The sequence below is a fragment of the Cupressus sempervirens genome, chromosome 4, assembly GCF_028749045.1.
Source record: "Cupressus sempervirens isolate cs-2001-9-10 chromosome 4, ASM2874904v1, whole genome shotgun sequence".
Lineage (NCBI taxonomy): Eukaryota > Viridiplantae > Streptophyta > Pinopsida > Cupressales > Cupressaceae > Cupressus > Cupressus sempervirens.
This window is the reverse complement of record NC_143121.1, coordinates 457294345-457308840: the sequence shown is the minus strand read 5'-3', so window position 1 is coordinate 457308840 and position 14496 is coordinate 457294345. Positions and strand designations below refer to the sequence as shown.

The 14496-nt window shown below is 35.5% G+C and overlaps 2 protein-coding genes across 4 annotated transcripts in view; both read left to right on the top strand.

Moving 5' to 3' along the window:
* The window catches only part of LOC149561952 (uncharacterized), a 172019-nt gene that overhangs the window by 134425 nt on the left and 23098 nt on the right, over positions 1-14496 (top strand). The window lies entirely within an intron of this gene.
* On the top strand, positions 1295-2198 carry LOC149561953 (uncharacterized). Its single transcript, XM_089823847.1, has 2 exons — positions 1295-1481; positions 1589-2198. The coding sequence occupies exons 1-2, from the start codon at positions 1332-1334 to the stop codon at positions 1967-1969; spliced, it is 531 nt and encodes a 176-aa protein (XP_089679973.1). The 5' UTR covers positions 1295-1331; the 3' UTR covers positions 1970-2198.

Here is a 14496-nt window from a genome sequence, read left to right as displayed (position 1 = left end):
CTATACAAATGGGTTGTCTTTTAATGTTGTCCGCTCTCCGTTTTGGAAGGACATGTTGAGGGGTGCCAATGAAGCTCCAAAAGGGTATTGTGGCCCCAGGTATGAGAAAGTTCGCACCACCTTGTTGGATGATGAGGTCCAACGGGTTGAAAATCAATTGAAGCCCATAAGGGACTAATGGGTTGAGACAGGGGTGACAATTGTTTCAGATGGCTGGAAGGATTCTAGGAACCGTCCTTTGATCAATGTCCTTGCAGTGTCCCCTAAAGGGGCAATGTTTCTGAAAGCGGTGGATTGTGAGGGCAAAGTAAAAGATGGGCCATTTATTGCTGATATCTTAATTGAGGCCATTGAACAAGTGGGAGCAAGAAACGTTGTCCAAGTCATAACGGACAACGCAAAGAATTGTAGAGCAGCAGGTTTGTTGGTTGAATCACGATATCCACATATCTTTTGGACACCTTGTGCAGTCCATTCACTCAATCTTATGCTAAAAAAGATTGGGAACCAAATTGAGTGGATCAAAACAATGTATGAAGAGGCTGAGGACATACAAATGTTTGTCACAAACCACCACATGACTCAATCTCTTTTCAGGAACTACTCAAAATTGGAGCTATTGAAGGTAAATGAACTTGAACTCAAATTAGTAATTTAATTTTTAATATTTGACAATTTCTGATTTTTCATATTTTACTTGTGCAATTGCCAATGTGTATACTTTTCTTAGTTTTCTAAAATATGTATCTAATAGTTGTTTTTTGCTCTAATTTATGTCACAGGTTGCTGAGACCCGTTTTGCATCACATATAATCGTCTTAAGACGACTTGTGCAAGTGAAAGATGCACTTCAAGGTATGGTAATCAGCAACAATTGGGGTGTATGGAAGCAAAAGAACACTGAAAGGGCCAACAAAATAAAGGATAGGCTATTGGCTGACTCATGGTGGGAACGTGTGGAATATCTCCTTAAGATCACCGAGCCCATTATGAGCATGCTTAGGTACACTGACATGGATAGGCCTTGCCTTGGAGAGATCTATGATGGCATAGACTCAATGATTGAGAAGATCAGGCAAGTTATAAATGAGCAGGAGCAAGATCCGCAAGAGACCTTTTTCAAACAAGTGCAAAAAATTATTAATGAAAGATGGAACAAAATGACCACTCCATTACATTTGCTTGCCTATGCCTTGACCCCCAAATACTATAGCTCACAATATTGTGATCTACCAGGATGGTTGCCACCATATAGAGATATGGAAGTGTCTGAGGGGTACCAAGCAGCATTTAGAAGAATATTTCCTGATGATGATATAAGAGATCTAATCATGGATGAGTTCATAGCATTTGTCAATGCTACAGGTCTAAGTAATGATGCTCTTCGTCATCGGTTCAAGAAGCATGCTCATGGTTGGTGGTACCTCCATGGCCAAAAATTCCAAACATTGCAGCCCCTTGCAATCAAAGTTATATCACAAGTAAGTTTTATTTTATTTTTTAATTAGCTCACTTTATCTTCAAAAGAATTTTTTAATAAGATTGAATTAATTCCTTTTTAATTGCCTACCTTATGTTGTCTTTATAGGTTGCTAGTTCTTCTGCATCAGAAAGAAATTGGAGCACCTATTCTTTCATCCACTCGGTGAAGCGCAATAGGTTGCAATCAAAAAGAGCCGAGAACTTGGTATTTGTGCATAACAACTTGCGCCTTCTTTCGCACAAGAGTCAAGAATACAAAGAAGGGGAGACAAAGAAGTGGGATGTAGATGCAGAGATTGCGGACTTGGATGCTTCCACTGCTGCGCTTACAATTGATGATTTTGATGACTTTGATGTCAATACCATTGTTGATTCTGCTGCTGATCCCATTGGCCTTGGTGCAAGTAATAGCATAGGCGAAGGAGGAGATGAAGAAGAAGATGAAGAAGAAGAAGATGAATATGAAGAAGATGAAGATGAAGAATGAAGAACTTAGAACTAGAAATTCAGAATTTTAATAGATTTTCATTCTATTAGTTACTGTTAAACATTGAACGTGAAACAATGACACTTGAACGTGAAACAATGACACCATTTTAAATGTTTTGAATCTTTCATCTTTGATGTTGAAGTTGATTGAACTATGTTACTATATGATGGTATGCTCACCATGATACATTGATATGTTATTGTTTATGCTGTTTTAAAGTTTTAAATGTGTTTATGGTACTATGCTACATTCTAATTTTAACTCATGCTTCATAAAAATGTATATATATATATATATATTTTTAATTTTTACATGTTTTTGTACTAACGAACCCAAACGAACCCAAACCCCTTTCCAAAATTTCGTCGAACCAGCGAACCGGTTCTCGAACCCGAACCTAGAACCAAACCACGAACCGGCAACCTAGCATTTTTTCGATGGACAAAATGAATACCTAGCAAGATAAAGTTGTGATTTTTTGGACTAAGATGAATTTTGAAAATTTGATATAATTGTATAAGCTTGAGCATTTTCAAAATGAAATTTTTAGATTTAGTTGTTTTGGAAATCTTGAAATTTTTTTCGGTGAAAAGAAATCTTGATAGTGAAATTGAAATTGGAGTTTGAATTTTGATGGCCAGGAAAAGGATTAATTTTGTTAAAAAAAATAAATTGCATTGCAAGATTGAAATTGGATTAAATTGCAAAATCTCATGAGTTTGGTTAAAATTTTGTTTAGAGAATTTTAGAAATGTTAAAAGAAATTGGTAATTTGGAATTGAAAATTGATTTTGGCTTGCTAAATTTGATTTGAATGATATTTTAATTGCCAAAACATTATTAAATGAAAATTTTGACATCTCCTAGGCTTACCTTATTTTTATTTTGCAATTTCTGATCAAAACTGGCAATTAAACGGGCCAATTTCACTACAGGTTAAGTAATTTAAATGTTGAATTTAAATCTGGGCCATTAATTAAGGGACTAACTTAATTTTGTTTTGTCTCCAGGCAGGTCGGCCCACTTGGAGAGGCATAAATTTTGGTATAAGAGGGGCTTCCCCCCCCCTTATTTTCTCATTCCTTTTTCATCCTCCTTGGATGTGCAATTTTCTTATAAGGGAAGCGAATTTCAGACTTGGACGATTTTTTGGACAGATTTTTCCATTTCTTGGCGGCATTTTTCTCCTTGTTTGGGCGAATTTCTGAGCAGATTTGATTTTTTCCAGCTTGAGCAATTTTTGTTGAGTCTGATTTCTCCATCCTTGGCAGCGATTTTGTCCTTCTAGAATTTGGCAATTTTATTTGGTGAAGAGGCTATATGGTTTAAGGTCTGATTTTTGGCAAGTGTGGGAAATTTCAAGGAAGTCGAAATTCTGATTTTTTTTTGCTAGGGCATCATTATTTGCAAGAAGGATTGAAATTTTTAAGATCTGATTTGAATTTGAAGAGGCCCGATTATTGGTAAAGGCAGATTTAATGTAAAATTCTATTCATTTTTAGAGGTGAAGATTGGTTTTAAACAAGGTTGCATGGGTACTCGTACCCACACCCCTGGTACTCGTACCCACGTACCCAAGTACCGGGTACACGTATCCCACGTACCGGGTACTTGGTGGAGAGCATCATAGCTAAGGACCTTGATTAAGATTCTGATTTTTTTTTTTGGTTTTTTGTTTTTGTATTAGCTGCTTGTTTATCAAACTTAATTCAATACCAAATCAGTTTGAAACTTTGATACTCATTAACAATAAACTTTATCACTGTTCAAGTCAAAAGTTTATCATTTGCAATATGTGATTGTCATATGGTTTAGGATCTTCTTGTTCATGTTTAAAGTCTGCCTTCTTTGTTATGCATCTAAGCATTTATCATGTATTATTATTTCAAACATATAGCAAATCTGAAACTGAAAACAGTACATTACATTTGCAAACTTTATCACTGTTCTTGTTTTGAAAAACCATTGTCATGACTCATAAAATCAGATTTTTTATAAATATAAAAGTGTAATTTTTAAATAAGTTTGAAATACCCAAGTACCTCCGTCCCCTATTATGAAAAATACTTTAAACATTCAGCAATAGCATATATATATATATTTGACTTATGGCTCATATTTTCAAATTTCTTGTTTTGAATGCTTAATGTCATGACTCATGACAGATATTTTGATTTTTATATTTTCTATAAAATATTAATTATATAGAAAAAATTAGGCATGCACACGTACCCCCGTCCCCTATTTTGAAAATTATGCGTACCCGTACCCGCTCCCGTACCCGTTCCCGTTCCCATACCCACGTACCCATGCAACCTTGGTTTTAAAGGTGGATACCATTCCTTGTTCTTGCTTGGTTCGTTTCCCTTATTTTCTTCTTGCACTCATCATTCACCACTTCATCATTCCATTGATAGGCTGAAATTGAGAGATATAAGTGTAGATTTCATAATAGGACATTTGGAGAGGCAAAAATAAGCTAGACCACCCTAGGATTGAAGTTGGGAGATATAAGTGTAGTCCATCCTAAGGTAACGAAGAGGTAGAAATAAGTGGTAGCTCCAACCCTAGGATTGAAGTTTGGAGATTGATAAGTGTAGACATAGGACTTGGAGAGGCAGAAATAAGCTAGATTCCATTGATAGAAAGAAGGTTGGAGATTGATAAGTGTAGTCCATATCATTTAGAACAAAGGGGCAGAAATAAGTGTTTAGGATGGTAGATGTTAGTGCAAGGAAGAACCCAAAGGGAACAAATACAAAAAAGGACAAGGAAGACATGATGCTTAAGACCACCTTCTTTTTGAGAGGTGAATAAGTGATACCAATATCGGCATGATGAGCATGGTACAGTTGAAGGATAGATTGAAGGACAATCCCTCATGGTGAAGAAGATCTACAATAGTGGAATTGTACACGTGGTGACTTTCCCTCCTACCTTGCCTTGTCCAGAATTGGTAATGGAATGTGCATCCTGGTTTGATATTGTTACCAAGGGCTAACATTAGCGGACAAGTGGTCAAAGAAGTATTCAATATTCCTCAGCATAAAGGCATGACAGTGGTAATGATGGATTAGGCAGCTAAGTTATTTTAGGTCATATAAAACAGAATTGGTTATTGTTGTCACAAAAGTTTGCATCCTTGTCCAAAGTTTTTACCTAAGGACAATCTTGTAAAACATGGAAACGACCTCCAAGTGTGGGACTTGCACTCTGAGGTCGAATCTTCGGATGCACCTAACCACTTTTGGAGAGGAAAAGGGAGAAGGAATGCATAGAAAACAAATCTACCTATTCTAACCTAAGGGGTGATGCACCAAAATAGAGAGTTCAAACTAATCTTTGCCCATATATGCACTATTGAACCATCATAACACCAAAAGATATACACATTCAAACTTGTGTTAATCCAACAATCACATGCAGATCAAAAAACCAAAATGAATGATGTAAGAAAAATGAGATTCACTTATATATCATTCATAGGTCAGAGAGATACAATCATGCAAAATTGTAGATACCCACAATACACCAATGAAAGGTAAATAGTTCTTGCACAATACATCAATGGCTGAAGGAGATAAGGTAGAATGTCATATAGTTAAGAGGAAAAGGGAATTTACACTAGCATGCTAGAGCAATGCCACAGAAACAGAGAGGGTCCGACCTTAACAAAATTTACATCTGCCTCTATAGCTCAGGTATAACTGAGATATTTTCTTCCCTAAACCAAACTCAACCACTGCACCTAGCAGTGACTGTGAATCCGGAAGAAATCTGATCATGGAACAACTCTAGATGCAACAGTAACAAAAAGAAACCAAAAATCAATATATCCAGCTGTAAGAGATCAAATCCAAAAGATTTGATCATTAAATGTAATAAAGAGGCATGGAGATGCATTAATGCCATGGAACAAGGCTCGAAATGTCGATTCAGCATTAAAGATCAATCCTTGCAACGTGCCATGGCCGCAACAAATAAATCTGCACTGCTGTCAAAGAAAACATGGGATGGGATAACACGCAAGTTAACCCGCTGCGAAAATACAGAGTTGACCCGCATGGAATAAATCTGATTTGCCCAGAAAAGTATGACCATTGATGTAGATCTTCATTTGAATATTGATGGCCCAGATGCTGCAAAAAAATATCTCCAACGGATGAATAAACACAACCGTAGATCCAATATCTCCACCTAACCACATAGACAGCTGAGATGCACTCAAAACATCCAAAGAAGCCACAAGATCTAACTACCATTGTATCTTCACAAGAGCAAAAGGAAGCCATGCAAAAATACGACCACCGTTCGATTAAAAGCAACCCAGCATAAGAAGGATCCGCCACATGGCATGCAACAGTTGGTTGGCACATTTCTTGAACATTTGGTTGAAGAGACAACAGTGATTTTGAGATTTCGAAAAGAGCAAAAAAGTCACTCTCTGAAATGGTGAAAATGGTTAATGTGAAATGTTAACCTCCGCAGAAAACACGCGTTAACCCGCAACTCGGCACATGAAGGAAAAATGAGCCAACTCGGCACATGAAGGAAATGAACGAGCTCGACACATGAAGAAAATGAACTAGCTTGGCACATGAAGAACTCGAGTTAACATGAGATGTTAACCCGACTGAAAAGCGTGTTAACCCACATCAAAGAATTCAGCCCATTGAAGATCTCTTAGATCGGTTATCAATGATGGGCTGAATGGAGGCCAAAAATGGCCAACAGTTACACAAAGGCAAGAAGGGAGTCACGAAGTCATCAAAGATCACCAAGTCAAATTTCAAGCCAGAGTATGGTGACCTACTTGTGCTTCTTAGCCGAATCATGGGCGTGTACTACTTTATTGATGAAATTGAAAATGGTAAGAGAAAATTTGATTGGGATATAACTATAAGCGAAAATTTAGAGTTGCAACTTAAGACAGTGCAAAATCAAAAACAATTCTATATGGGATCCTATCTTTTCTCTCTGATCGCGAGACTATATGAAAATCCTGGACTTAAAGCCTTAAGAGTGATTGGCAATGGGCTGAGGCAATGTTTGGTGCATGAGTGCTATCCACAACTTCATTTGCACAACACCAAAGATTATAAGATGTTTATGACGCCTTTTCCATGAGGACGGTAAGGATATTACAAGGGACACCTACTAAGAGGCTCTCATTGGAAGTGGAAGCAAAAGTTAAAAAGTATGGGAGTTGGTTCATTCAATTTCCGCAATTCACATATATTAGAGTAGCAGGAAGTACAGTTTGTCCCAAGAGACTTCCAAGGTACCCATTGGACAAGGTAGTTTTGGAGTTGGCTAGGCAACTTGAGCATTATGACAAGATGATGAAACATAAAGGTGAGACAAGGATTACCTTATCATTTGGAATAGGCAATGATACTTGCCCCAATCTTGTTGCCTTTGCAACTGCAGAGAAATAGTTAGAGCGATATCATCTAGGATGGTATAGAGAAAGACAAGGATTCGATCCTAATGGTCTTATCAAGGCATCTCATGAAAATACATTCAAACATATTCCTACTATAGAAGATTTTTGGACCAATGCATAGGATGATTTTCATGTGAGAAAGTTAGCTTTCTCAAGATTGTCAGTGGGCATGATGAGGGCAATTAGATGGAGAGGCCTTGATATTCCCGATTAACTGGAAGACGATGAAAATGTGCTAAGAGAAGATTATGATACAGTGGATAGAATGGAATTGGGTCTAGTGGATTGGGATGATCATCAGGATCCTTCCTTAGGGGCAGTTACAAGGACAATTGATCTACACACTAAGTCATGGCACAATGGGAAGTTAAGACAATTACAAAGTCGGAAGGTATGCCTTACTTATGAGAAGATGAAATTGGAAGAAGAAGGTCCAACAAAGTCAGTCGAACAGAAAGGTGAAGGTAGTAGCGAGCAACAAAGAATAGTTAAGAGCAAGAAGAGAGGTTTGGATGTTGAGAAAAGTAAAGAACATCAGGAACCTCCAGCAAAGAGTTGAATGCGGCATCGTCAAGGGACAACATAATTGAGGCTAGAAGCCAAGGGGATAATACAAGTGGACAAGGGGTCACGATAGAGGTGAGCTCTGATTCGGAATCAAGTAGTTACAGTAACAGTACCAAGTACTTTCCTCTCTCGGGGACCCAACATAGAGATGATGTGATAGTCACTAGTGAAGAAGAGGATAAGCCAATTGATATTGAGGAAATAAGCCAGGCGCTCGAGGCCGTTGGTGATGCTTTGTTAGTCGAACCAAATCTAGATTTGTGGAGATGCACTGCACCGTTATGGTTAAGGAAAATGCTTATGCCAAGAGGTGAGGTGGTGACTGTCCTAATAGTTTAAGGTATTCAAGGCTTAGTGGAAAAGGAAGATAGTGAAAAATAGAAACAAATTGCAAAAACGGTGGCAAAGGTAATCCAGAGTGATGATGAGGGTCACCGAAAAGTTCATATGGCTATACCAAAGGTTAGCAAGGCAGTGGATGAGATTGTAGCTCAGGAATATTAGATAGTAGAGCATAGCTTGGGAAGAATCATGGATGACATGGAGTGTGAGGAGATCCAGGAATGCATGGTTTTAATTAGAGAAAGGTTGAGGAAAGCAAACGAAAGGATTGTAAAGTTGGAGGCCGAAAACAAGTATTGGAGAGATTGCCAACCTATCCAATAGTTGCACCAGGCAACCCTTCCGGAAGACAATGGGAGCAACATAGAAGAGATATTGGCTCAGTTGCGCAAAGTCAAAGATTGGACCAGTGATATAATTCAAGATGGGCAAAATTTCTTGCCTTCCTTTGTCTCGACATTCAGGTCATTGGTGGCTATTAGAGACAGATTCAGAGCATTTGAAGGGGAGTGGAAGGATTTCCTTCCAGTCAAGGACTTAGCCATTCCCAGGCTACAGGCATTTATCGAGCTGCCAGAGAGATATTTGGAGAGAGCCAAGTTGGTAGATGAAAGAGGAACGAGTATGGTAGAGTCTTGGTTTGTTGCCTTGACTATTAGATTGAGGATACTTGAAGAGATACAAAATGAGATTGCACAGCATAGCTCAGGCATTGACACTTCCATTTCAACTATGATGAGCGATGTTGGGATTGCACTTGATTTTTGAAGATATCAAAGAGGAGAACGTCAATGAGACAAAATTTAGATTGAGATTGGATGAGTTGGGGAAGGTTGCCATCAAGAAGAAGCATTTGGGCACCCTTGCCTCCCTCAGTGCCTTTATCAGATATGCAAAAGTGTATGAGAAGGATTATAAGAAGACATTGCAAGCAGCGAGCAACGTGATGAATTCAACTGAGCTCAAGATGAAACACAAGCTTTGCCCTCCCATGAAGGGAGTCAACAACAAGCTAGTCAAGTTCATTGCCTTGGCTAAAAAGATGAAAGAAAAGGGTAGAATTATATTAGAAGATCATTTGATGTAAGCCCAAGTGGCAATTTCTCCTTTCTTTTGGGTAGGATATGTGTCTGATTCTGATTGGCTAGCATTTTGGTGCCTTCTCATTGGTTTCCACTTTTCCTTTTTTTTCATTGGTCCATTGATGAGGTGGCATCTTCTCATTGGTTGATGGGGTGGCACCCCTAATTAGGGTTTCTGGGATTCACTCTGGATCGTTGATTTTACCTCTTAATCTCTACCGTTGGTTGTAATTTTGGCCTCTATATAAGGCCATTTGCTCTCATTTGTAAAGGGTTGAAGAAAATTGTTGCTTAAGATAATATCAAAATTGCTTCTCTTTATCATTGTTGTGACTTGCATGGTCATTAAGAACATTTGGTGTTATTGCATGGTTTCTACTTCGAATAGTTAGAGTTAAATTTCATTGAAGTTGTTAAAGTAGATTTTATTTTAAGAAAGTTGTTAAGAGTAAGAGTAGATGGATAGTTGTATGGTGATATTAGTGGATTTTGATAAGGATCTATAAACTAGGCCACTAGCATCCTAGCGGCTAGTTAGGAAGCCTGGCTTGGTAATCTAGTCTTTTTTTCCCTTGGATCATTGCATCTATGGAGGTAGAGCCGTTGGTAAGCTTTCATCAGATTTGATCCCTGTCCATTTGCTTATCTTTCCATCCATAGGAGTAGAGGTAAAGTAGCAAGTAGTTGAGTAATTGGAGTTCATTCCTAGAAAGTTAGAAAAGGAGAAACATTATTGGCAGACATACTCTCCATCATCATCGCCATCAACATTATTTGGTGCTCATACACTTTACAAAGCCAGACATCATCATCACCACAACAAGAGTTCAACAATCCTTGAATGAACAACATAAGGCCGCCTACGTGATTAACCAACAAATCACATTAATATAACTGAGTTAGTATCCATAGGCGTAAGGAACATTGGAGTTTTTTCTCATGTCTTCATGAGTATTTACTTTTCAAGAGAGGGATTGAGTGTTTGATATTCCATGTCAAGTATTCAATCACTATATGTTATGCAGTGGTACAAAATTGACATCAACAATATTCAGCTAAGTCATAGGGTTTGCAGATGTTTGGCCATCAAGTTCAAAATTCGAAGAACTTCAAAACCATACTAAAAAATTTGTTAAAATTTGCCCCATATTCGTACAAGTAAAAAGGCACATTTTTAAAATAAAATATGTTGAAACAAACACATATTCTAAGGCTTTTCTAGGTCAAGCAGTGTACGTGTTTTCATTTGCGAATGTTTTTATGAGTGTTTTTTTCATTTGTTAATGTCAAATCTGTAAGAATGTATCTGGTGCCAACTAGGATAATGCTATTTTGAGCCCTTCTCAATGACGAATGGCAGAAATATGACCAATGATGAATGGCAAAAATATGATCGACAACAAACCTCACTTTGCAACTAGTTGAAACATTTAGTAAAATAAATCACTCAATAAGAATATTAGAGAATTAGCATATAAATTTTATGCTTTGTGATCAATAATGCTAGCATACATTGCTAGGCTACAATTTTAATATTAAAAATTGAGATATAATTTTTAAATAAAACATTTAGACTTGATTAATGTTTTTTTTTTTGTAAAATTAATAATTTTGTATTAAAACATGTAGATTTGTTATTTAATTTTTTTGTTAATATATTAAAAAGTAAAATTTTTAAATATTCAAGTTATAATTTAATATATATTAAATTTCTCATCCTAAAATTAAGAAAATAATCTTTATGTATTAGATTTTTATTTGATTCGTGTTTTATTAAATGTATTAAGTTTAATTTATTAATATAATATTAGTACATAAATTTAATATATGTATTATTTAAATGTTATAATTATTTTATTTAAGTTCTAGAATATTAAATTATTAAAAAAGTTTTAAATTTTTAAAATTTATATCTAAATTTAACATAATATTATATCATTTATATATATATATATTATTATTTATAGTTTAAATAAACATAAAATAAATATAAGACAAACTTAATGTTGATTTTTTTTTGAACTTTTTGTCCAAGTCAAACTTCATTCCGAATTTTATTGTTGTCGAACTCAAACTCAAACTCGAACCTTGTGACATAGGTATTGAGCATGACATGAATAAGCATTTATTAGGAAATGTAATTGAACTAACAACACTCTGCCAACATTATCAAATCCATAAATAGAAAGAGAATTGGGTTGAATGAGGGATGTATTCACATTGATTATATGTAACAAGCCTTTGTTGCAAACATTAAGGCCTAAGGCATTATCAAGTAGGATATGTCTTATGGCATTGCCATTGATCAACACAATAATCATGAGGGGATCCTACTGATTTCAAATGTTCATATGCAGCAACTCATGTTGTGAGAATGCAACTTCATCATTGTTTCATGCTTACAATCAAGTGAGGCTGCTACATCATTTGTCTCATAGAATTTTGGACAACTACGTTTTATAAGGCTTCTTGGAGCATCCCGTGGTATGTATGTGTAGTTTGAATCAAAAACTAAAGGGAGATCTTAGAAGAAGTAGCACTAAGCTACTCAATAAGGTCGTACTCCTTACCAACATGTTATGAAAGAAGAGTAGAGTAGGGAAGAAAAGGCTGAGAAGTAGGAAGAACATTTGAATCTTTCTTGTTGTTTCATTTGTAATATGTGTGGGAAACTTCATGATTATGAGGTTGTTGATTTAGATTAGGCCTATTACTTTAAGTGATTTGTTTTGTCAAGTTTGAGAAGTAATGGGAACGTCTATTTGGTTCTTACCACATTTGACAACCATCACTGGATTGTGATGAGGTTGATGAGCATTTTGATGAAAATGGGCAACAATTTTAGGTTTCATGTGATTAGATACATTAATTTCATCAACTTGATTGGGCTCTTTATTTGCTAAAGCTTCATCTTTAGGCGAGAGAGAATTATAAATATTGCTAGTGAAAGCTATATTGTAAACTTAGTTTTCTTTATTAAATACTTAGTTTTCTTTATTAAATATACAATTCTTCACATGGTATCAAAGTGGGTTGATGGGGTTTCTTAGAGTTTGGTGAATTTTTTAAGAAAAAATCATGGCTTTCTTCTTGGTTTTTTTTTCTCAAACAAAACTTAATCGATTTTTTCTGAAAAAAGATTTGTATTTTTTGAAGATTCTCCACACCATGTTTTGAAGGGTATCATATTGTTTTTGGAGTAAAGGGGCTTGTGGCAGACAATTAACCATTTTGCTTGTGCAAATGTTTTTTTTTCCAGTCGCATCAATTTCTCCTATGTCCTTTGGGCCTGCGAAAGCTGGGTGTTTTGGCCTTTTTGTTGCTTGTGTTTTTTTGTTTGTGCACAAAGGGAGTTGCGCAAATTGTCTTTTTGGCTAATATTTTTTCCCTAGTGTTTGCTGCATTTTTTAGTGCACCTTCTAAGGGTCCCAAAAAGGGATGTTGTCTTCAAATTTTCTGGTATTTCTAATGATTTTCTTAAACAAAAAATCATGGTATTTTATGGGTTTTGTGTAATCTTCTCCACAAAAATTGTCCTTTTTTTGACAAGGGTTTTAATGTTTTTCCTCAAAATGATGTTTTGTATTATGAGCATGTAGACGTGAAGGGTGTTTTGATTTTTTCCACAAAAATATGGTGGCTTGCATCCAAATTTACACAATCCTGGGTTTTCGTTTATTACTCGTGTTTTCACACAAAAGTCATGTGATCTTTCTTTGCAAGAGAATTTTCTGAATTTTTCCACAAATATCATGATTGTTGTTGTAGTTTTTGGGTTTCAATCCATTTTTCTCCTCGAAAATCATTTGGTTTATTCAATTTATTTCCTAAAAAATCCATTTTTGATAGGTAATGGGCCAAAGCCTAGAGTATTTATTATTATTATTTGTGGATATTAATTATTATTATTATGTGTTAAGCTCAAGTAGACTCGAACCCAAGACTTCCCATATGAGAGGCTCACAATTTACTGTTACATTGTAGACTGTTGCCTCTAAAAAATCTTGTTTCCGGTTTTTATAGTTTTTCCTCAAAAAATTACTATTAGGTTTTATAATTTTTTCCCTAAAATATTTTCAGTTAGATTTTTTTGCTAAAAAAATCAGGTAGTCTTTCAAGGGTGTTAATGTTATAATTTTGTCGGATAAATTATATTATATATATGAGATATATAATATATGAAATAATTAACTTATATTAAGAGTGATATATATATATATATATATATATAATCATTATATATTGAGGGTATATTAATTGTGTTATAACTATAACTAATGTAAGTTAATATATTAAAGAGACATGTCTCTTCAAGAGGCATGCCTCTTTATATCACATATATATTCATTCGTATAGTAACTTGAAAAACACATAAAATATCCACAACTGCTATTACAAGTTGCAGATCCAATTTCACTAACATGGTATCAGAGCAGCGTTCGTTTCCTGTATCTTCTCTTTAATGAAAGACAAGTTTCTTCAACTTATCATGACTATTAGATATACAATGAGAAGAATGCATTGATGGATAAAGAGAAAATACAGATTACATGGTGATAAAGAGAAAATACAGAGATGCAAGGTATGGAGCACCTCCAATGATTGTATTTTAGAATCTTCATGATTCGAAGAGCACCCTTCAGAAATCTCCTGCAGACAAATATATTAGTGGTGGAGTATTTTCTATGTCAGTTCAATAAAACAAATATGGTGACTATATGCAACCTCTTAGACAGGGGTGATAGAATAAACATATAAACAGAGACAAACAATTAGTGACTCTTACATCAGCTGCAAATCACAGAAATAAATTTCAATGATAATCAAAGAGGATAGAGGAAAATATGTTAAGGTGGAGACAATATACTTATAAGACAATACTTAGTACATCTGCAAAAGATCCTCATAAAATTTACTTCTTGGTATAAGATCCTAATTGCAGACGGAAATTACAAGAAAGAGCAGGATTTGAACCTGATATTACAGAGCGGAGGTTATTAAAATGTGAAAATAATATACAAGCCTTTGACTGTCAACAACCCAAGGCCACTGGAATGATACAACATGACGGCAGATTGGATTTTAGC

Bases quoted from the DNA above. Each gene is read 5' to 3' on its own strand.
- LOC149561953 (XM_089823847.1), top strand. From the start codon at position 1,332: ATGGATGAGTTCATAGCATTTGTCAATGCTACAGGTCTAAGTAATGAT. The intron at 1,482-1,588 runs GTAAGTTTTATT...TTGTCTTTATAG, and splicing joins CAATCAAAGTTATATCACAA to GTTGCTAGTTCTTCTGCATC.